The sequence below is a fragment of the Bombyx mandarina genome, chromosome 20, assembly GCF_030267445.1.
Source record: "Bombyx mandarina strain Sakado chromosome 20, ASM3026744v2".
Lineage (NCBI taxonomy): Eukaryota > Metazoa > Arthropoda > Insecta > Lepidoptera > Bombycidae > Bombyx > Bombyx mandarina.
In genome coordinates, this window is record NC_143226.1 from 1,001,580 (window position 1) to 1,027,308 (window position 25,729).

Sequence of the window (25,729 nt, forward strand, 5' to 3'; positions counted from 1 at the left end):
TTAAATTTTGGAAAAAATAACATAAGAAAAAATCTTCTTCAGCTATTTCAGTGGAGTAAACTTAATTAAAGTTCAATTAAAATATCGAACGGTTGAAGCTAATCTATACTTCTATACTAATATTATAAAGAGGAAAGATTTGTTTGTTTGTTTGTTTCGAATAGGCTCCGAAACTACTGGACCGATTTGAAAATTCTTTTTCCATTAGAAGCCGACATTGTCCCTGATGAACATAGGCTACTTTTTTTAATTATTTTTTTTTGGTTTCATGTGTGTTTTAATGTTTCCGAAGCGAAGCGAGGGCGGGTCGCTAGTAATATTATAAAGAGGAAAGATTTGTTTGTTTGTATTGAATAGGCTCCGAAAGTACTGAACCGATTTGAAAAAAATATTTCACTGTTTGGAAGCTACGTTATTCCCAAGTGACATAAGCTATAATTTTTTTTGAAAAAAAATTGGGATCCTCACTAAAACTCCAATAATGTAACCCAAGGTGTAAGAAAATTACCAAAAATATTCTTTATATCGCGTGCCCTGCGAAAACTATTGATGATAGAATAATGTAATACGACTTTGTAGAACACATTATTATTTACAAAAAGTGTCGCGACAGCACATGTCTAACTATTATAGTTATGCCGCAATAAATGTTCTTTTATTTGAAAAAAAATAAAACAACGTCAAATATCGTTGAAATTTTTGTTAAGACCCGCGCGGAGCCGGAACTGGCCGCTTGTGCCAAATAAAACGCATATTTAATTATACAAAGATAAATGTGGCGTATTAAGCGGAATATCGCTTAAAATAAATAACCCTTCGATATACTCAGTTTTGATATTAAACTAATTTTAAGTAATCATTCTAAGTGTAAGCGTAGTGTATTGTAATTTACAAATATTCTTTCGCCTATTATATAAAAAGGAGCAAGCAAACAAAAGCAGAAAAAGCATATTCCGTGCTATTAGCCTCAATCCCTATTATAAGAGTAATACAGTTGAATTTACAACCACATTGTAAACGTCGCATCTCAATTTAGGCGAATCAATTACATTTTTATGACCAAACAACGAAAGAAACAATAAACAGTGGTCGTATAACAAAATCAAGAAACAATTCATACTAGTCGTACTAACTTGTTTTTTTTTCATATCTTGTATGACATCAGAAAATTTATTTTAGTTCTTCTTCAATAAGCTACGGTGAGCGATATGTTTCAAAGATATTACACGACAATATTACCAAGGAAGCAATTAATCTGCGCAGTAAATGTTTTCCCCCGGGTCCGCCTCCCACATCGCGAGTCGCCTAAGACATTTCATTTATGGGCATCGCTCGTGCTATCGTTACACGCCAATCGACACCTTATCCAGTTGTTGTAATGGTTATTGTTGTTTGAACGAATTACTGTTAAGCAACAGGGCTGTCGAGCTAACGTCGATAATAAAGAATATTGGTTCTTTGTTAAAAAATACAGTCAGTGAATTTGAATTGAAAAAATTTAGGGTTATTTGCAAAAACTGTTTTATAAATAAATAAATAATATATATTTACTAACAATCACGCCACGTTAACCGGCCCCGTGATAAGTTCGTATAGAACTTGTGTTACAGGTACCAGATAACGGATATAAATGTAAGATTTTTATTATACACAATATACATATATTTAATATACATCCATAACCCTGGAAAAGACATTTATATTTATCATACAAATATCTTCCCTTGGCGGGATTCGAACCCGCGACCCCCTTGTGTAGTGACCATGTCACTTACCACTACACCAGACGGCCGTTAAATTTATAATATACGGATGGGCGCGATCGGAATCCTTAGACATCACAATGAAGCCCTTTTTTTTTCTTACCTAAGCTGATGGCCATGAGAAGCCATTGCAGCGTAACCCTAACATGGAGGTGAGCTCACGGGGCTCAAACCTGACGATGTTGCTAAAACTAACCCTAGCAAGAGCAGTACTTCGTAGAATCTACCACCGGATCGGAAATGCGACCCACTGAGAAGATCCGGCGAGAAACTCAGCGGGCTCATACATGGGTTAATTTGCTCGTCTAGGCTTTCGTCGCAAGCGACGGGTTCGATGAGGACGGAGACCGGTGCTTGTGGTACCTAAAAGCACCGTTAATGGATCGGGAGGATCCGTAATGACGTGTTTTGGTACCTTGGTTGGTGGTACCTACCCGTGCGGATTCACAAGAGGTCCTACCACTAGTAATTAAAGTAATTAAGGTCTAAATTCGAACGATCACTCAATAAATCGGTAACCCTATCTATCAGATGCGACATCGTGAATTAATTGTATTATTATTGGCAACACGTTACGAATAGTAATAGAGCGTTGTCGGTCCGTCTTTTTGTTCGCGCTTCCTGGAACGGTTTTGTGTATATTCCGTGCGAGTTACCGAAACTTGCGTTCGTAGAAACAGACTGATCGTGAATTCTAGGTGGATCGTTTAGGACCGAGGTTAACCGCTAGACTGGACTAGCTCGTTTCTATTGCCGCGTTGTTTAAAACAAGCGAACATACCTTTTTTTTAAGGGATTTTACGACCTGGTAAGTAGGACCTTTAAGTCATGTCTTATTTTTATTTATATTCTAATGAAATGAAATGAAGATGATTAATTTGAGACATTAATCAACTGGGATGAAATTAAATGGAATGCGATGAGATGTTAGGGGATGAAATATAATCTCAGTAAAGTGGTGGTCATTTAATGTGATTTTTGCAGTGGACTTTTTGGAGGATCTCGAGAAGTTACGTCGAGCGGTTTTGTTTCATTTTCCCACATTTATGCACTTTCGGTTAATAAACCACCGTTATTACACATTTAAACTTAAAGAAACACTAAATAGACAAAATAAAACAAATCACACAACTTCACTCCTCGCGTTCCCGCCAAAAAGTCCCGCAAACATACCTCGAACTATCTATTAATTAATTGAATAGGGACACATCAGAAAATATCTATGCATTTTGAACGTTTATTATTTATGGAATTATAAAAATGGTGCTTAAATTTTTTCCAACTATGCTACATGGTTTGATACCGTCATATCTGCTTTTAGACTGTTACGGAATATTTAGAAATCATAGAAATTTACTTTCTGTTAATGTTAATTAGCGTCGTTATATTTTGAAACTGGACATTTCCAATTTATTAGTTGCCATTGAGATGTTTCGCAACGAAGAGTTATCATCGTGTGACTGAATGGCGAACGCAGAATGCTTTTTAATTAAATGCTTAAATTTGAAAAGGAAACATTTGATAAAAAAGAGAACTTAAAAAAAGCATATTATTTTTATAAATTAAACATAGATCAAGATTAGTTACATTAAAACCGGACGCCATATTAGTTGAATAAAAACGGCCTATGACCAAACTTGGTGATCGCTCCAAAATGTGAGCGGTGTAGGCGAACCATCAGGTTTCCAAGACCACGAATTTTATATATATTTAGAAATATCCTAAACTTTTGGATTTTGGAGCTTTTGGATAGCCCATAGATTTAAAACATAATATTTTAAAGCAGCCAGAGGAAGAGGTAGACATAAATAGAAATGGATAGATTGCTTGAAAGACGACATGTGTAAGAGGGGAGCGAAGGACATGTGAGCGAAGAAATGCTATATGATAGAGGAGTGTAGAAGGAGAAAACATGATGATGATTTTAAAGCAGCCATCTTGTTTTCTTTCTATCAATCAACAGAAGATTCAGTTTAAAAACTATGAAATCACGCTGAAATATCAAATCAAACTATTTATTAATCTGTTATTAACCAGTTTTATCAACCTGTTGATACTGAGCAGGATATTAGAGCAAAGCTACAAAATTTTATTAATGTATCGTCATAGGTTCTTGACGCGGATGCAAATTTTCAAATTAACTGGACGATATGAAGTCAACGAAAATTATGTTTAAAAATTTCGTTACAAACCAACAAACATACCAAGCCACAAAGAGCGCGTTTATAAAAGGCACGCATTTAGATTTGTTAGATTTATAATAAAAAATGATTATGGTGACGTTGGATTGATTAATTTTTGCGCTTGATTAAATAGTAACAAGAAAATTATTTTAAATTACAACAAGTTCACGTCAAACTAAAATTCATAACAAACTTCGAAGCGACTAATTTCTCGGCAAAATTCGTATACATGGTCAACCTACAAGATTACGCTGATACGCCATTACGGTTTATCTCGTCTTATAATTACTAATATACGCTACTGTACTTTAAGATACGAGCTTTTTTTTTTAGACTTTATGAAATTATTTTTAGAACAAAAAGATGTTGGTATACTGTAGATACCGTCTCGGAGAACTTTTGTTTGCGTTTGAATTAATTGTGGAAGTGGCTTTTTTTAAATGAATATTTACGTTTTGTAATTGATTATAGATCTGTCTAATTATTGTGCTAGTGTTTTCTTTTACTAAATGTTACTTAAGTTTTTCTTTGGCCTTCGCGTGTCATAAACATAATTACTGGTATAAAACTATTCACTTTACAGTTTTCATGGTCACGGACGACAGTCGACCACGAAAACCGTAGAGTATACAAAACGTCGGAAATAATATACTTTTTTTTTATATAAATAAATATTTACTAACAATAACGTCACATTAACTGGTCCCGTGATAAGTTCGTAAAGAACTTGTGTTACAGGTACCAGATATAAATGTAAGATTTTTATTATACACATACATATATTTAATATACATCCATAACCCTGGAAAAGATATTTATATTTATCATACAAATATCTTCCGTTGGCGGGATTCGAACACACGACCCCTTTGTGTAGTGACCATGTCACTTACCACTACACCAGACGGCCGTTAATTAAAAGAAGTTTTAATTATGTTATCTCCCTGTTTTATATTTTGCGTTCGTCTCCACCTCAATTTTGATTTTTTTACGAAATTAAAAGAAAAGAAAATAATTAGTTTCTTTTTTCATGGCCTCGTTTATAAGAAGGCCATGTCGTGGCATTGGAGCTCCGCGATGGAACAAGGCTGTTTCAGACTCCAATTATGACAGGGAAAACATTTCTGGAAATCCACCATCAGATTATTGGGTAGATTTGAAAGCAAAATACGATGAAGTTATACGGTGAATTCGCTTACAAATTACTTTCCAATAGTCTGGCTTAGGTAATTAATCGTTTTGGCGCAATTAATTACTCGTGGAAGGCCGTCTTGCAAGTCTGCACGGGTAAGTACTGCCATTTTGATCAATTCTCTAGGAAGCACACATGGTTTTCGGTTTAAGGGGTCAGTCATCCGTTATACATTAAAATTGAGTATTCGACCTCAAGTCCCAAGCGTGGTGGCATTCTCATTGTGATATCCCGAGACCCCTAACAACAGGGGACTGAGAGCTCGTCCACTTATCAATGTAATCCAAAATAACTGATACGCGGTTATACGTCAAACTGAAGTCATACGTCAAACTAAAGTCATACGTCAAACTAAAGTCATACGTCAAACTAAAGTCATACGTCAAACTAAAGTCATACGTCAAACGGAAGTCTGTCATACGTCTATCAGTTATTTCCAACGGCTTAACTAATTCTTAGTCGATAAAATTAAATCGGCACATGCAAAGCGAACTAGTTTAGGAATGCTGCAATGTAACATGTACATTTAAGGCGAACTGATATTAAATTATATAAACTTACTAAAATTAGTGGTAATCATGTAATTATCTCCGTAAACGGGAAAACGGCTTCCTTCTATTGAATCTGATTTATTACCTGAACTCTGTACAAAATAAGTGTCCGAGGATTTCGTGAGTCAAACATAAATAAAGAAAATAATACAAAAAATGTATGTTACGTAAAATTCGAATTTTAATACAAGCGCATGAATAAGGGTAAATGAATTTTATTACATTTAATTCGAGATGTGTGTTTCAGTTGTTTGGCATTTTTTGACCCGCGATACGGACTAATAGAGCTTTAGTTAGACAGAGACTAACAATAATTTTTAATATATTATATGTTTGTTTTGTGCTGTTGGTTTCCCAAATAAATAAATAAATAATGTAATGCATTTTTGTTTACAAGTTTTTGTAGGTTATTTTTTTAAACATAATACAGAATGAATATGTTAGAGGAAGTTTGAAAGTGGCATCTGTGACAGAGAAGCTGAGAAGTGCGCGTTTGGGATGGTATGGACATGTGATGAGACGGAATAAAAATGAGGTTGGTAAGAAAATGTTAACTATGAATGTGGAAGGATATAGAGGAAGGGGTAGACCTAAGAAGAAATGGATGGATTGCGTGAAAGTTGATATGGATAAGAGGGGAGTGAGCGAAGAAATGGTATAAGATAGAAGAGTATGGAAGGAGAAAACATGTTGCGCCGACCCCAGGTGACTGGGAGAAGGGCAGAATAATTATGAAATTATTTTTTTAAACATCACATTATTGAGATGAATTACTTGTCATTAATATTCCTTGTTCCGTTAAGAGATTCATAAGCTCTCTTCTTTGTCTTTGAGAAATTCGAAATATTAGGGACATATGTAACTATTTGATAAAGATTTGTGTACATGGTGAAATCAAGCAACATTTTCTTACTACCGGAAAAAATGTTTCGTGTCTATCTATTTCATACTTATTAACTTGCAGTACCTAACTAGTAATTTATCGAAGGTCTGTTCATTTAATTTTAAATTACATTCATAATGTATGTACATAAATTTGGTTGACGAAACGTGCCTGTGTATCCATACCTTAATTTACGAAATAGAAATAACAATTGTATATCGAAATACAACTGTCAAAACAACAGTTCAGCTAACCTTAGAGTTAGATCCAGATTCATACGCATACCACTATACCTTGACCTCGCAAAAATCGTCCCCCAACCTATTATTCAAATCGGTACTTTAATCGATTTTCCCGGTGACTCAAACTTCCTATAAAGGTTACGACTATTTAATTAAGAGCTCTCAGTATGTGAACGCCGTTCTAATATATGAGGATGTCGTTGTGGTATCGGATTGCACCTAAAAAGGTGGGTCATTTAGCCGATAAATGGTAGTAGACGCCAAGGTCGATTGAGTTGTAAATAAGCTTCTAGTAGCTTCACTTAAGAATTCGATAATTAAACTAATGTCGAGAAATTGTCTCTAACAACGTCTTCTACTTTACTATGATATTAGTTCGTCGTGGAAGTTATTCGTGAACATGCAATAAGTATGTATTTAATTAGAAAAATTGGTACCTACCTTCCTATAAATCGCCTATGCGTCTATTGAGGCGCCTAATTCTGTAGGCCACGACTTACACGAAAATTCTGCTATTCAATTTTAGAAGCCAAATGGGAGTTATTTTTCTAGAATTAAAATACTAGATTCTATACTATTCTATACTAGAAGTTTCTGGAGAACCACTAATGTATAATACGAACCAATTGAAATTGAATTGAATTGTTTTATCATGATAAATCTCTGAAATGTATCATTTCAACTATACACATGTATTTCTTAATATATCCAACCTCTATTTTGTAAGAAAATACAAGAATTAATCAACAATCTAAGTGATTACCAAGTTATTTAATACAACATTTTAATTACGTATTTGTAAAAGTATCCCGTGAACTCACTGTAGATACAAGCAATTATTCTGGCAACACATATGTTTAGTGTTACCAGCTTAAATTATACAATTTGTGATTTGACCTGTCACGAAAAATCGTTTAAGCAATCTCCGACTTTATTTCGCACTACATAAGGTACACACAGCTCACGTTACTTGTATCTGTAATTGTATTGCGCTATGCTCACTATTTATGGGTAGATATGTTTTTTTTTATTTGTGTTTTATTTCATTAAGAGTGATAGGATCTAGCCACCCACGCCGGTAACGCGTAATGACTCGCCATATCTTACATTCGTGCGCGGTACTGTTATAATGAAAAGCGGTCAATTATTATCTGTGCTGGTCTGTTTTTTGACGTACGAATTCGTGAACATACTTAAAGACCTTGACTGGCGGTAGGACCACTTGTGAGTCCGCACGGGTGGGTACCACCACCTTGCCTATTTCTGCCGTGAAGCAGTAATGCGTTTCGGTTTGAAGGGTGGGGCAGCCGTTGTAACTATACTTGAGACCTTAGAACTTATATCTCAATGTGGGTGGCGCATTTACGTTGTAGATGTCTATAGGCTCCAGTAACCGCTTAACACCAGGTAGACTGTGAGCTCGTCCACTCATTTATGGAATTAAAAAAAAGCTCTAGATCTGCAGAGGGGCTTATTTATTTTTTTTACTAGTGGTTCTGAACAAGCTGTCAGTTCATACATATTGATTCCTATCTGACGAGCCAGTGATCTGACGTCCTTGAATTACACTGTATGTCTCAAGGTGGAAAAATTCTGAGAAATGCTGAGAAAAGCTCATAGCTTTTGACTCCCTCACAATTAGCCTATCTAATCATTAAGGTAAATTTTATAGTTACAATCCCATATATAATTAATTTTAATTCATTTGTTTCTCGATTCCATTAAAATATTCGTAACACTTCACTCGACGACTGTACAGCGTCACGTTACAATCGTTTCTGTACTCGTCTGTAACTTGTCCTCGACTCCTGTTTCATATCTCGCGGTGAAAGTTACACGGGTTACCGTAATTATAACAATACTTTACCATATATAGGGAGAGCCTAACCAAAAACTTCTATACCCTGTGATGTGAAGCAAGCCACAGTTTGAACGGGAGATTACGAGCTATCACATCTCTCTTAACCATTACTGGTTCAAACAGTTGTCTATGGACTAAATAACTAACTCACTGATGGATCAAAAGCTTCGTTACCAAGCCGTAAAATCTTAAAAATCTAATTTACTAATGACAGGCCGTATTGTGAGCTCACGTGGATATGTACCATATCCCTGCCCTTTGTCGCGAAGCAGCCATGCTTTTCGGCTTAAAGGAACATAGCCATTATACAATTGAGCCTTCGATCTCAGGTTGAGACTAACCGAGTGAAAGCAAAAAATCCTATTTCCAGTAGTAAAAAAAAAATGGATATTTTGTTGATTAATGTTAGTTTGATTGTTGTGTTCAAATTTCAATTTCGCAATTAAGTAGTCTGTGGTAGATTAAATAGCTAAGTAGTTGCTTGCTTAGTTCAAACTTTTAAACCGTTAATCGCAAAAATCATAATTGTAGTAGTCTCAAGGTGTTGACAGTGAGAGCTGGAAATATGTTAGTAAATCTTGGAGATCTCTCGCGCCATTGAACCGATTGTCCGACTTCTTTCTCCACGGGACACTTTAAGCTTTTGATGCCTTTGCCCATAACCGTTGTAAACAGAAATATATAAAATGTATACGTACTTAAGGTGCAGAAAAATTATAAATCCACAATTAGATTAGCAACACTTCCCTTTAACGTTCAGTTTCAATCCAAACACCATGGATTTGTTAACACGTATCGCTTTTTGCTGTCCAGAAGCACATTTTTCTATTCGCCGCTAATTTCCTAAACAAATTACTTAAGCCAATAGTTTTTTAAATTATCAAGACAGCACAACGCAAATGCCGCCTTAAAATACTACGGAAACGAATAGGGTTGCCATTATGAGGTGATCTTTCGTGGATACGCAAACTTAATGTTATTAGTGGACAAGAAAAAGTCGTGTATAGAAACTCCGTTTATAATTAGGTCGGATAATGTATCTGTTTATGACGAGTATAAAAACGGACAGGCATCGCGGTCTCGTCGTAAGTATTAGAAATTCAAATGGTGTAAAACCGGCATAGAATCCGCTGACTCACTTGAATTTAATTCTCCGGGTAGTGTTTTGTTTGGAGCTCCGTCGTTTCTGTTTGTGCTTTAATATTTATAATCGCTAGTTTAGCTGTTTGTCGATGTAAATTTTATGATAATTTTTAATGACGAAATTTTATAATAGTAATATAAAAATTAACCAATAAATCAAACGGTTCTTTTGCATACAAAGAAAAAATAGAAATGGCGTCATCTGATTTCGAGAAGTATTCGAAGTTTAAATTTTAATAATAAAACTCAACGGGTTCGTGCTACTATTTTTATTTTCACTTGTAATAATTATATAATATGTTACAGCTTAGCGTTTCGATTTAAAAAACCATTTATTTCATCAAATGATCATATAACTATTTATATCTCATATACCTGGATACCACGTGTCGTGAAATATTTTTGTAATAATATCCTATTATTAATAGTAAGTGATTTTCGAGTCAAATAAACAATCCAGAAAAAAGCCACAACAAAGATAATCAAAACGAATATTCCTAAAAGATCTAATGTATATAATTTAACTCAAAAATACTTACCTAACATCTTACTGAGGTCGGCATTATGCAGATCAGGATTTTCGTCAGCCAGCTTTTTACGCTCCACCTTCGCCCAAACCATGAATGCGTTCATGGGTCGCCTTATCCTGGCTTCCTTTAGCGCTTTCGCCTGTCCCATTTTAGTTGTGAAGGGAGCCCTCGCGTACTGTTGCGTCGAGTAATCTCGGATCGTGTCATAGGGATTTCGATAATCGTATGGCGTCCTGTAATCGATGCCGTAAGGTAATGTAGACCACACCAGTTCGGGACTGGTCTGGTCCTGGACCGAGTCTGCGCTGTTCTCGACGGCTCCTTGGACGTATTGCTCGTAGGTGCGGTGGTATGTTGGCGGTGATTCCGCTACCCCTGTGCCTCCCGAGTCCATCATGCTGGAGAAGAAAAAAAAATAGGTTATTAAATTGCACATTTTTAGTATATACTAGCCGCACTCGCCCGCTTCGCTGGGCATTTAAAATTAACATTATTATTTATTGTCATTATTATTAGGGAGTCCAAGACTGATATAAATATTAACCTATCCATTAAGTACATATATTTTCTACGTGGATATTAAGTTTCAAGTCAATCGGATGCATGGTCCAGTAGTTATAACGGAACATCCGTAAAAACCACTACAGATTTATATATTAGTATATAGGTAGATATAACGGAACATCCCTAAAAACCACTGTAGATTTATATATTAGTATAGATTAAGTGACCAATCAAATTGAACGATAATTTTAAGACACTTAAATAAAGAGGCCGGAATAAAATATAATAGTTTTTTTTTTTTCAATTTTTATATTTTTTTTGCAATCAAAGCGTATAATAATATTGAGGTGAGTATATATGTTACCGGAAATGTATGAAATCAAGGAATTGTATACAAATCCTAGGAAATGTGTACAATTCCGATACTATTTAGGAAATGTATAAAATATTGTTTGAAAAACTATTTAATGCATAGATATCCTAGGAAATGTATAAATTTCCTCGGAATTGTGTATAATTCCAATACCGTATTAGGAAATGTATAAAGTAAATGCTTTCTGTAATAAAACACGTTGTTAATAATATTTTTTTAATATAACACTTATTGAGACAATCGGGTAACAGTCATACCGTAAAATAATAATAATATATTCATATTATCTTACTAATTAAAACTTCTAAAATCAACTATCTATTAACTTTTAACGTATCACAAAATCAACTTATATTTATTCTTATAAAATCAAATTTTCATTTGGCAAGTAATCAGTCTGATAATTAAGTAATTATAAATGTCAAAGTATAAAAGTAAATCTTTATATTATAATACTTTGTCAGTCCATATAGCTATTTATTTTTGCAGGGTAAGCTCGAATGGCATTTGGAAGTACATAATACTTTATTTTTAAAACACAGACATCTTGATGTAGCACAGTTTTTCTTGCAAAGGCACTTCTTAAATCCCTGGCCGGTTCCAGTGGATTGCAAGTTGGCAAGTGACCGTAGTGCAAGACTCGTCCCGCTGTCCCCGCGTACCCACCAATATCTTAAATGTTTTACATTTCCGATTGCTATTTAGGAAATGTATAGATTTCCTAGGAAATGTGTAATGTGTAAGTATAATATAATTTATTTCACACATTTCCGTGCGATTTTAGGAATTACATACATTTCCTAGGAATTGTATACAATGACGGATTACATACATTTCCGTTAACATATATATAACTCATGTCATTATATTATTTTTTGTAGTTGGGAATACATTATAGTTTTCGTAGTCACAGATAATGAAGCTTAGTACAATATACAAATGTCGAAAAATAGATCCTTTAAGTTGTCGAGAATAGCCTCTTGTGAGTCCGCACGGACCACCATTCCGTCTATTTTTGCCGTGAACTCGTAATGCGTTTCTTTTTGAGGGATGGGGCAGCCGTTGTAACGATACTGAGACCTTAAAACTCATATCTCAAGGTGGGTGGCGGTTTTAGATGTCTATGGACTCCAGTAACCACTTAGCACAAGGAGGGCTGTGGGCTCGTCCACCTATCTAGGCAATAAAAAATTCATACTTCTCCGTCCGCGCAATTTTCGTAAAAAGGAGTACAAAACTTTTGCTTCACGTATTAATATATATAAGTAGATATTAGTTAAAAAGTGTTTAATTCAAAGCCGCCCAATCAACAACGTTTTTTTAATATTCGAACAAGACCGTAAAAAGGAATCAACGCGCTTCCTCAAATTCGAACCGAGTCCGCGGCCAACGTGATTTCGTAATTTCTAGAAACGTCATACATAAGTACACGGTTCGATGAAACCCGCCACCGGCATCACAAAGTCTTGGAATACGCGAGGAGGTGTCGTTTAACTATCGTTTAGTCGAAGCACTCTTCGGAAGCCGTAAGTTGAACCGTGATAGCTTACCGATCTACACTTGACACTGCCGTTTGACATGACAAGGCTTAGTGTTTAATTTGAAATTAATCGGCTGGCCCTTTATGACCTTTTGGAAGGCAGTCGCCGGACGACACGCGGCCTGACCTGTGACATGATCGGGTAATTAATAAATGACTTATTTACCTGTTCATTCGTCCCCATTAGGACAGAAGCAAGTAGGCCACAGGAATGAAATTACGCGGTAAATGTTCGCTTTAAAAGTCTGCCTTTTATTTAATGCTAAAGCAATAAGGTAGATATCGGCTCAAGTGTCTCTCACAAAAGTTCTATTGAAACATCATTGGATGTCTAGCTTGCTCGATAGACGTAATGGCCGCTGTGAACGCAAAATTTATTGCATATATAACTAGGTACTGTATTACTAAATAAACCCCATTTAAGTTGCAAAACAACTAGCTAATTAATTTAATTTGTTTTATCCCTTTGATAGTTGTCAGAGTGTTGGAGCAAAGTTATAAAATGATTGTACATACTATCATCAGTCCTTGATACGTGTGCAAATATTCAAGTTAATTGAACCTCACCAAGTCGATGAAAATGATGTTCAAGGATGCTGTTAGATAAAGGCATATTCGTCAGTACACATTATAAGTTTCAAATGAACTGATAGAAGCTGGCCTACAGAGCAATAGCCAGAGATTCAATCGCACTGTTTCTGTCTGGAGAACAACGTTAAACCCACATGATTTTGTCATTGTTACTGACTGTATAATTTTAGCTTTGCTTTTAAGGTACACCACAGAGTGAAAGCCGTCTCCCAGCTTAAAATACGAGCTCGAAGCTTCAATATGAGCTAGGGACCCTAGGTCCTAGGTAGGACACTAGGTGACCCGGAAGCCATTTTAGTTTTTCCAAGAGCGAGCACGGGCTCAGCTGGAACGGTTACGATTGGGTTGTATAGCTATCCCACTACCTTTAATTGATACATGGTACAGTTTTACTGATGGTAGGACCTCTTGTGAGTCCGCGCGGGTAGGTACCACCGCCCTGCCTATTTCTGCCGTGAAGCAGTAATGCGTTTCGGTTTGAAGGGTGGGGCAGCCTTTGTAACTTTACTTGAGACCTTAGAACTTATATCTCAAGGTGTGTGGCGCATTTACGTCGTAGATGTCTATGGGCTCCAGTAACCACTTAACACCAGGAGAAATCATTAGACAATCCTAGTTCAAAGGCAAATTGTTGCTTTTGTACACAGACGATTACACTTCCATGATGGTGAATGGCTATTATCGCTCATGGGTGTCAAAGATGCCAGGGTTACAGCCAAGCCATATATATTACCCTGAAAATGAGCCATTTTTTGAATGGCTCAAATTTGTAATCGATATACTGGAAGCTTCCGAGTATTAAATTAATTCAAAGTTGTGACAGCTCAATTAAGGGATTACTTGGAAAATGATTAATACCGAATCGAGGATGAAAACGCTGCGCCGGCGCCGCAAGCCGACACCGGTGCAGAGAGGGCGCCGCCGCGTGGGAAACACACATCACATTGTTCCAACGATTTCACTTCGCCGCCACATACATATTATTTATGTCATAAAACATGTGAAATTTAGAAATTATAGATTAAAAATAATTTTTAGTGTTACTCTCTTTTTTTTTGTAACGTTCTAGGTAAGTAGATGATTTCACGAACCACGTGATGTTAAAAGGTAACAAGCATCTACTGATGAGTGCCATCATCCGTCTTAAGACAAAACGGATATGCCACCTTGCAGACTGGAACGCGATAGCGTTTTAAACAAGCATTAATAACAGATTTCAGTTTTATTTCACTACATTACTTATTTTGTCGTGAAGAAGTTTTAGAGTCTTTGTTTTTTTTTCTTAGGAAAATTTCGAATCAATATTTTAATACACTACATTATTTATTTCATTGTGATGACGTTTTAAAACTTTCGTTTTTTCTTAGATTTTTTTTGGCGCTGTTTTCTGGATTTGAATGCAGACACAGTCGTGTCATCGTTCAATACGAATACACCGGACGTCTTATCCTTTAGGCCGCGATGGCTACTCCTGTAGGTTTTTTTTTTTTATGATTTAAGGATGACTGCAGTGTCATCAGGACAGGCGGGCGAGCAAAGGCTCAACCAAGAGGGGTGGGATTTCTAACGGCTGCCCGAGCGCCTCCGAAGGAGACCTAACAGCTCAAGAGCAACTGCTTCGCGAATGAATCTACTACCGGATCGGAATCGCGACCCGCTGAGAAGATCCGGCGAGAAACTCAGCGAGCTGATTCATGGGTTAGGTTGCACGTCGACCTCTTTGTCGAGTTCGACGAGTATGGTTACCGGGGTCCCTAGACTGCTCCTAGTGTTAGAGCTGAAAGCGTCTAATGCAAAGATTATTAGATCTAATAGATCCGTAAGGACGTGTCCTGCACAAAACAAAATCGATAAAACCGTGTTCTCTTTATGAAAAATACCGTGCTTTTTTGCCTTTAAATCTTTTTGCTGTTCACACTGAGCTTCTAGTGTTCGCATTGACCGCAGTTCTATACGTCAGTCGATTATTTTAATATTACATCGCAATGTAACGCCAAAAAAATAAATAATAAATGCTTTCAAGTGACATTTCCGAGAACGCTCTAGCCAACAAAAGCGGTTAGTATCTAAAGCTTACTTCAGTTTTTGGTTCGCGCTTGAAACGGACCTACGTGTATGAAAAACAGACTATTAAGAAATAAGTAGGTACTTATTTGAAATGTCTTATCGCTTGTGGTCACTAAACTATATATATACGTTTGAAAGCTTTGAAATATTCACTCAATAACACCGTATTTTATAACAGCGATTGCGAGTCAAAATTCCTCTTAGAAAACGTACGCAAGTAAGTTTAAGATTTTGCGTAATGTTCAAAGTTCTCCTTAATTTCATTTTTACAATTATATTTTAAGAGTAGCTGTAGTTTTTCTTCGCATACCGTTATTAGTAATGGTAATAATTTTGTATCTGCTTTTTTTTTTTTTCGAAAAACAAATGACGAATGAACCTATGTTTTTCGGTGAACAAAAAAAAATTACATTCAAAATGAAATTTAGTTTCAATGTTTTTTCTTTTAGGTATATTTTTCAAAATAAAAATTCTCTCGTCAATTGAATATTCAAATATTTTGGAAAGTTCTTTACAAAGCAGCTTACCTCAAAACGATCATAATGTGTACCTTATTATACCTAGTCAGGTCATAAGTATTGTCACACAGTAAACACTTTTCTTTTAGAATGCTGGCCACAAAAAAGTTTATTGAATTCGAATTTCGAATTGTTCATGAAAATAAAAAATGTATACTTTTAGAATTTCACTCATTTTTAAATATGAAGTGGACGCTTAAAGAAGACCGTGTTGCAGTTATTGCGTTGCATCGTTGCGGTTACGCGCCAATTCAAATTTTTAACATACTGAAAAATTTTAATATAACCAAAAGATTCGTTTATCATACCATCAAACGATACAATGAAGACTCTAGTGTAGATGACAGGTCAAGAAGTGGTCGCCCTCGGTCTGTTAGGACTCCAGCAGTGATAAAAGCTGTGAAGGTGCGAATTCAAAGAAATCCCAAACGTAAGCAGAAACTGTTGGCCCTTCAGATGGGGTTAAGCAGAACCACGGTGAAAAGGGTGTTAAATGAAGACTTAGGACTTCGGGCATATCGAAGAAAAACAGGACATCGTTTGAATGCTCGTCTAATGGACCTGAGACTGAAGAGATGCCGCGCTTTGTTGAAGCGGTACGCGGGAAAAAAATATCGGGAAATTCTTTTTTCGGATGAAAAAATTTTTACCGTAGAAGAGAGCTACAACAAACAAAATGATAAGGTGTACGCACACAGTAGTGAAGAAGCGAGCAACCGTATTCCGCGTGTCCAACGAGGTCATTTTCCATCCTCGCTCATGGTATGGTTGGGAGTTTCTTATTGGGGCTTAACAGAGGTACATTTTTGTGAGAAAGGTGTAAAAACGAATGCAGTTGTGTATCAAAATACAGTCCTGACGAACCTTGTGGAACCTGTTTCTCATACCATGTTCAATAACAGGCACTGGGTATTCCAAAAAGATTCGGCGCCAGCTCATAGAGCGAAGAGCCCACAAGACTGGCTGGCGGCGCGTGAATTCGACTTCATCCGGCACGAAGACTGGCCCTCCTCCAGTCCAGATTTGAATCCGTTAGATTACAAGATATGGCAACACTTGGAGGAAAAGGCGTGCTCAAAGCCTCATCCCAATTTGGAGTCACTCAAGACATCCTTGATTAAGGCAGCCGCCGATATTGACATGGACCTCGTTCGTGCTGCGATAGACGACTGGCCGCGCAGATTGAAGGCCTGTATTCAAAATGACCTCCGTCATCGAATAAACTTTAGTGTCATAAGAATCTATGTTTTGTTAAGTTCATTTTGGTATATGAATGGTTACATAATGAATAAACTTGTTTCAATTATTTTACATTAAACATATGACAGAATTTATGACCTGACTAGGTAATAAGCGTTAATTTGAAATTAAAGATTGTCTTTGCATGTTTATCTGTGTTTCCGTCTATCTTTTTGTTGTTAGTCCGTTATAATCCTCCCTCAATTCAGATAATCCCTTCAATGATATGTAGAGAGTTCCACCGAGAGCATTCAGGGCTATTTTATTTTCTAAATGCTTACTGTTAGACGAAAGATAAACAGAGTCACGGAGCTCCCCCAAGATCTAGTGGTAGATACATCCAAACATTCTGGATGAAATTACCACTACTATTACTAAATTGCTATTACAATTGCTGACTACTAAGTCGTAGGGTACCACAGTATAATGCTGTTGATAATTAGTAAATACTATCCTTTTCAATTCGAAGCGACAATAGTCGCAATCTGTGTCCATCTTTTTTTTTTTATTGCTTAGATGGGTGGACGAGCTCACAGCCCACCTGGTGTTAAGTGGTTACTGGAGCCCATAGACATCTACAACGTAAATGTGCCACCCACCTTGAGATATAAGTTCTAAGATCTCAGTATAGTTACAACGGCTGCCCTAACCCTTCAAACCGAAACGCATTACTGCGTCACGGCAAAAATGGGCCGGGCGGTGATGCCTACCCGCGCGGACTCGCAAGAGGTCCTACCACCAGTAAACTGGCATAAGCTAAAAAATTGGTTATCCAATTTGTTTTTCCAAATTTGAATTTTCATTTTCCACTGGTGCGTACCGTCAAGCATAAAAAGAAATTAAAGAAAAAAACATGAAATCCACTAAAATTAAATTCCATTTAAAATTCATTCAACTCGACAAAGATATTGTCATTTATTTACTATTCAGTTTGATGGAATTGAAACATTAAACATCTAAATATGAGCTACAACAGCTAAATTTTAAAATCACGTATTCCTATTATTATGATTTCTTTTCTATGTTTTTTGGGCCGATGGAAATATCAGCCCTTCCGCCCATGCTTAAAACCACACCTCCGCATTAATGGAACTCCTTATGAAAAACCACATTTGCTTATAGTATAAAAAACAAGCAGCTTAGCTAACATTTAATATTATGTTTTATGAAGTTTTTTTTTTTAAATCCCATTTTATTACCAAGTTACCGTTTATTACGCCATAAAAATCACCTTTGATTATAAAGTTTTTAGTTTTTTAATCGTGCAACGAGAATACTTCACTTATGGATGGGATCATGAACGGTCATGAACATCAGCAGTGCCGAGGCAAAAGCCGAGAACTCTCCAAAGACATCGATTTTTTTTTTATTGCTTGGACGTGTGGACGAGCTCACAGCCCACCTGGTGTTAAGTGGTTACTGGAGTCCACAGACATCTACAATGTAAATGCACCACCCACCTTGAGATATAAGTTCTAAGGTCTCTAGTATAGTTACAACGGCAACCCCACCCTTCAAACCGAAACGCATTACTTCTTCACGGCAGAAATAAGCGGGGCGGTGGTAGAAGGTCATGATACAGCCAAATGGTACGTGACGGAAATAATCTCTGGAAACGTATTCTATACAAGTGGAATGATTCCTGCTTATATGAGCACCGATGACGGCAGGATCACCTAGCACCGCCCACATCAAATATTTTAGTTTTAATTGATGAAAAATTTCCACAAACGAATCAAGAATAAAACAAGTCATCGTCCAATGACTATTACAGATAGCGGTTCATCTTCATTTGTTTACGATCGTAAAGAATGTAGTTTTTCTAATAGTCATGTTTTTGTTTATACAAATCGTGAAAACAAATTGAAAACAATAGACGCGGTCATTTCATTAATGAATGTTTTTAATAAACATAATTTTAAATATAAAAGAATAAGAAGAAAAGAATTAAAAGAAAAGGCGGGTTATTATCGCAAATATGTAAATAAAATATATTGGTATCTCGTTTATGGGAAAATGGTTGGATAAGGCTACAACGAGCTCAATTTGTGTTACATGACAGGATAACGCGGTATTTTAATTAACAACTTATTTTTTTATATGATTGAAGGATTACTGGTGGCCCGGAGGCCTTTCCAGTTTCACCAGGACAGGTGGGCGAGCAAAGGCTCAGCCAGGAGGGGTGGGATTTGCTAACAGCTACCCGAGCGCCTCCGAAGGAGACCTAACAGCTCAAGAGTAGCCGCTTCGCGAATGAATCTACTACCGGATCGGAATCGCGACCCGCTGAGAAGATCCGGCGAGAAACTCAGCGAGCTGATTCATGGGTTAGGTTGCACGGCGAACTCTTTGTCGAGTTCGACGAGTACGGTTACCGAGGTCCCTAAGCCTGCTCCTAGTGTTAGAGCTGAAGGCGTCTAATGCAAAGGTTATTGGATCTGATGGATCCGTAAGGACGTGAAATAAACAACTGAAAGGCGTGTGAGGCCCATAGATAGCGCGAATACTGCTATTAGTACCACAAAGATTTTTGGGTCCTTATCCCTCAGCTTTGATATGCAACTACTTCTAGTGCAATTAAAAAGAAATGCAACACTGCTCTTTTGACACATTAAAAAAAAATAGGTTAAAAAAACTAAAAAACACGCTTTATATAAAATTCAACTAAAAATAGAAAATAAATTTTAATAATTTTTAATTGAAAATAGTGTAAAATATATTTTATTGTATTATAGAAAAGGCTGGTGCTATTAGTCTATATCTATACTAATATTATAAAGAGGAAAGATTTGTTTGTTTGTTTGTTTCGAATAGGCTCCGAAACTACTGGACCGATTTGAAAAATTATTTTTCCATTAGAAGCCGACATTGTCCCTGATGAACATAGGCTACTTTTTTTTATTTTATTTTTATTTTTTTGGTTTCACGTGTGTTTTAATGTTTCCGAAGCGAAGCGAGGGCGGGTCCGCTAGTTATAAATATTTGTCTGACAGATATGAGTAGAAGAATTATTATTTAAATAATATCTTAAAAAGCACCCCACGCTTTTTTTTTAATAAAATATATTTTACACTATTTTCAATTTAAACTTATTTTCTATTTTTTAGTTGAATTTTATATAAAGCGTGTTTTTTAGTTTTTTTAAACTATTATTTATTTTTCATTTTTTAGTTAAATTTTCTATAAAAGCGTATTTTTAAAACTATTAAGTACTTTAACGTCAATCCCTGCCTTATCGACTATAGATAAAAATTATATAAATTGGCAAAAATCTTATTTTGCAAATTGAATAATGGAATAATCTTATCAAATTAGTGTATTGTCATCGGTCCTCGATACATCTACAAAGTTTGAATGAAATCTGGCCGTTTACTTAAAGTGGGTCAAAATCGCGTCTAAAGGAGTCAGTTAAAAACATACAAACATACATACAAGTGAAGCTAATATGAAGCGTGTAAAAGTACAATAATGGGGGAGAGAAATGCCCGTTTATTTTACCCAAATTGACGTCCCGATTCTGAATTTCCTGAATTTTTTTCAATTCTACATTAAACCCGTCTAGCAGAAATCTTAAATTAACGATTGCAAACGCACTTAGTTAAATAACAGAAACTCAAACGAAGATTGTGACTGACAATATAATTAATCTGGCCCGAAGCAATATCGCTATTGCGAAATCGAAACGAAACGCTGATGGTCAATGAAAAATCAGCGATATCTCCTTTAAGGCTTTATCGAGAGTCGATGAAGTAACAAAGTGACGTGCCGATCACAATTTCGCCGCAGCGAGGGTGACGCCTGTTTTCAAACAAACCAGGGGACAATAGCTATTGTTATCATTCCGTATCGTCAGCGCTCCGAGATATCTGCGAAAGGGTACAGTCAACGCTCGTCGATTTCGTGTTAACAAGATACTGCTAAAGTGTCAGATATGCGATTTTGATTCTAGATTGAGAATGGTCTTCTTTTCATTTCTGTGCGAGCATAAAAAAAAACTATCAATGTCAAAGCGATATATTAAATGGTTTGTTAAAAAATAATTACACGCTTCCATCTTCATTTCATTTCACTCCATAATATCATTTTGCATAAAAATATGAATATAAATTAAAATAAGACATGACTTAAAGGTCTCAGTTATCAGCTCATAAAATCCCTTAAAAAAAAATTAATTACCAAAAATATTACTCATCATATATCTATAATCTATGTTTATGTTAAATTAAGAAACATGGTCATTCATTATTGTATGAAATCAATACTCGATTCTCAAGTAATTCAAATTCTATCTATTCAAACTTCACAGTTTTCGTGGTCACGAAAGAAAAACAAAGAGACTTTACGTACAAAGTTCCTACTTTGGCAACAGTTTATTGAGTCGTTTATTATCAAAGGTGGCAATCTGTGCATTTGGACAAAAAAATGTTATTGATACGTCAATACAGATTGATTTGAATATAATCGTCTCCTTCAAAGAATACGGTTCAAAACCTGCATTAAATAAAGTATTAACTTAACCTGTTATTTATGTAAGGTGTCGTTCAGAAGAGTTTTGTGACTGCCAATGGAATACAAAGTCAATAATTCGTTTTTCTGATTTACCAATAATTGTCCAAAAGTCACATGGCCGGCTTTGATAATAGTCGACTCAATTTTAGTGTTTATCTTATTTTCGGAACCAATAAGAAAATGATGATGCATTTTCACTGTACACAAAGCTATAACAAACTCGTAGCGTTAATTTCGCCTGCAATCGATGCTTCTTTGCGACTTTAAGCATAATTTCGGTTGGTTACAAAGGAATCATTGAGTCATTTATTCGTGTAATTTCGAGGACATGTCACCAAGTATGATTCATAATATGAGACGTACATACTTGAATTTAGGAAGCCGAATTTTGGAGGGGCAAGGCACAGGGAAGACGGGCGTGATGAATTTATTTATAGGGCTTTGGAAACGTGAGTTTGTTTTGGTAATGCTTTCTAGCCTAGATGTCGATAATTTGGTCAAAGGTTTGGTCAAATACAACTGCTCGGGAATAAGCCATAATTAATCTATACAATTTTATTATTGGTGAATACTTGAGGAAAGATTGGAATGCCAAAGGCCCACAAATTACCCCGATAGGGAATAAGAGAGAAATTAAAAATTGTCTATCAACTTTCGAGAGTGATAGTCAACAAAATAGAGGTTACATGAAAACGTGTTTCATGTATAATGTCTTTCATGATACATTATTAGCAAATTTGATTTCTCCTTACTAATTTATTCGTGGAATACGCGAACTAAATTGACCTTCTAATAAACTATACGAAATCTGAAAGTATATCATTAGCTAATGGAGCTCGTAAACTTCAGTACCATACCATCGTCTATCTTGAGGTATGAGTTGTCTCGATTATATTGCAACGATAAGACCTTTCAACCTTATGGAATAAATCTTCGTGGTAAGTATGATCACCGTCAACATGAAACAGCTGTATTCAAGTATTACAAATGGAAGCCAATTCATTTTTTCATCTCGACAGGTGGGCGAGTTCACGGGGCTCAGCCTGGAATAATTTGCTAACATCTGCCTTAGCAAGAGCAGTGCTTCCATGAATCTACCGCCGGACCGGAATCTACGGAGTCTATGGAGATATCCATAGAGCAAGACTTTTTACTCAGGAAGTCGGCAGTGTTATTGTCGTCTTATAGTTTTTTTTTTATTTTGTTTTTTTTTATTGCTTAGATGGGTGGACGAGCACACGGCCCACCTGGTTTTAAGTGGTTACTGGAGCCCATAGACATCTACAACTTAAATGCGCCACCCACATTGAGATATAAGCTCTAAGGTCTCAAGTATGCTTACAACGGCTGCCCCGCCCTTCAAACAGGGCGTAAGATTTTCTTTAAGTTGTAGTCGATTCGATATTTCTAGTACCCTTTTTATCGGTGAAGCAGTTTTAATAATCGTTTAACAAATCTTTACAACAACTTCGACTGTTATATTTCAATCTATATTCATTCGAGACCCTACTGAATGTACTAGTATATTTCACTGACGCGTGCGATTACAAATTAGGTGTATATCAAAAACTAAAAGAACACGCTTAAATAGCACACTGAACTGATTTAGTCCGAATAAAAGAGCGAAATTGGAAATTAACGTAATGTCATCGAATCTTGATGCGTGTGGTAGGTAATAGGTCGTCTTGAAATTGGAAATCACTCCGTTGATACACTCCGTTACACAGATAGGTAGATAACTAAAGGTTAACTTAAAACGAACGCGTTAAAAATACACATTATTTCAATGAGTTTAGGACGTAATAACGCGTGTGTTACTCGTGGCTGCAACGCGGTCCGTTGCATCCGATAACAGATCTCTTATCTGATAACGTATCAACTGCACCCGATCACCGCTTGTGTGTTTTCATGATTGCGTTTCGTCGAGATTGCTAAAGAATGGTTTTCCTTTGAACGTCTCGGAAATTCAGCACGTGTATTTCTGGAGGGTGAAATCTTTCAAGATGGCGTCGTTCGAAATTTGGCGCTCTTTCGTTGTTTCCAGAAAGAGAAGTGACAATTTAGAATAGATGCTAAGAGCATACGGCCCACCTGATGGTGAGTGGCTACCGTCGCCCATGGACTTCAGCAATGCCAGGGGCAGAGCCAAGCCGCTGCCTAAAAATGCCGCAGTAATGCGTTTCGGTTTGAAGGGTGGAGCAGCCGTTGTAACTATACTTGAGACCTTAGAACTTATATCTCAAGATGCGTGGCGCATTTACGTCGTAGATGTCTATGGGCTTCGGTAACCACTTAAGACCAGGTGGGATGTGAGCTCGTCCACTCATATAAGCAATAAATAAAAAATTAGCATAATTTAGAAAAAACATTTTGCAAATAAATAAATACATTATTCTCTAATCGTTTCTTCTTTCAAACTTTCACGACTATCTACATTAAATCTCTTGTTTATTAATATATTAATATAAATACACATGTATACACATAAAATAGAGATGGATGTGCATATGTATATGCGAATTTTGTTGGTTTTTTTTTAAATCTTAAATTTATAAATTTCTTTTTTCTTTATTCACTTTTTACATAAATGTGATGTTGATGATGGAAACTTGTTTTGTTTGGATTTTGTTTTACCAATTTTTTTGTATATATTATATGTTTGTTTTGTACTGTGAGTTTCCCAAATAAATAAATAAAAATAAATTATAAACACTATCGGTAATTGTCGGGATATATCGGAAACTTTAAGAAACATGATAAACATAGTAAATACCCGGTTAATAAGTGTCGAGAAATAAATCACTTTAAAAATATACGTTACGTACAATAAATATTATATTATTATCATGGGTAGATTTATTTATTTTCCATATTTAAAATTCAATGCCATTACATTACACACACGACTGCACAAAAACGTTATTAGTATTTTAGTAATATTTTTCCTTTAAATAATAATATTATTTCGTCATCTAAAAACGTCATCGTCGACTTCATATCAGGCGCAAGAATTAGTAGAGTTTGTGAACGATGTCTCCATTTTGTTTTGGTTAGAAACTATTAAAACTTAGTGATTCTCCATTTAATTATTTTTAATAGTAAAAAAATCAAATTCACGAAACCACTAGTGCTAGCTGCTACTGTAACAAGCTCCATCACAATCGGATGCTTGGCTTAGGAACGCATAAGTAACAAACGGCTTGGCTATGCCCCTGACATTCTTGATGTACATGGGACGAAAGTGACTCCTTACAATCAGATCAGGCCGTTTCTTGTCTGTATACAGAGGCATTAAAAAAACAAATGCAGATACATATATAAATAATATGCTATTTATATACAAAAGTGTAAGGTAAACTATTCCAATTCGAAATAAAATTACGAACCTAGTTATTCGTTTCTTTATTGAACTATATACGTGTGTAATTTGTATGTATTATTACATTTTTTATATCTAAATACAGTTGGTACTATTATTTTCCTAAATTATTTAATTGTTGTCCTTCTGTCTCTTTGTAGAGTGGAAGGATCGCTTTGACCGATAAGATTGTCCATTGTGCATTGATTGAAGTTTATAGCAAAGTACATATATTATATAGTATATATTTATTGCCCTTTTAGGCTGACGAAGCGTACGGTCCACCCGATAGTGAGTGGTTACCGGCGCCCGTGGATTTCAGCAATACCAGGGGCAGAGCCAGATTTTCAATTTGACTTTGATCCTATCGATACCGATGTCACAATTTCACCCATTATGCTAATCGCTACAGCTATAGCCATTTTGGAATCCTTAAGGAACATGGACACACACACACACACATACACACACACATACACAATATATGGTTAGTATAAAGTGGTTACTGCCTCTATGGTATATACCTCAGTGGTTTAGTGAATTCGACCATAATTCCATTTAAATAATGTATTAATGAAACAGTTTCTTAGATTCTCACAAGTCATAGACACGATTAAAATTAACCTTTCGTGTACTTTACAATTTTCGTGGTCACGGACGAAACATTGGAAAGAAGATGATA

General features: G+C 35.9%; 1 protein-coding gene across 2 annotated transcripts in view; it reads right to left on the reverse strand.

The window, feature by feature from the left end:
• Sox15 (Sox box protein 15) overlaps positions 1–25,729 on the reverse strand; it is a 161,814-nt gene that overhangs the window by 114,314 nt on the left and 21,771 nt on the right. For both annotated transcript variants that reach the window (XM_089736138.1, XM_089736137.1), the window contains exon 3: positions 10,358–10,746. In XM_089736138.1, the coding sequence (XP_089592264.1) occupies positions 10,358–10,746 (389 nt within the window). The remainder of the gene's footprint in view (positions 1–10,357; positions 10,747–25,729) is intronic.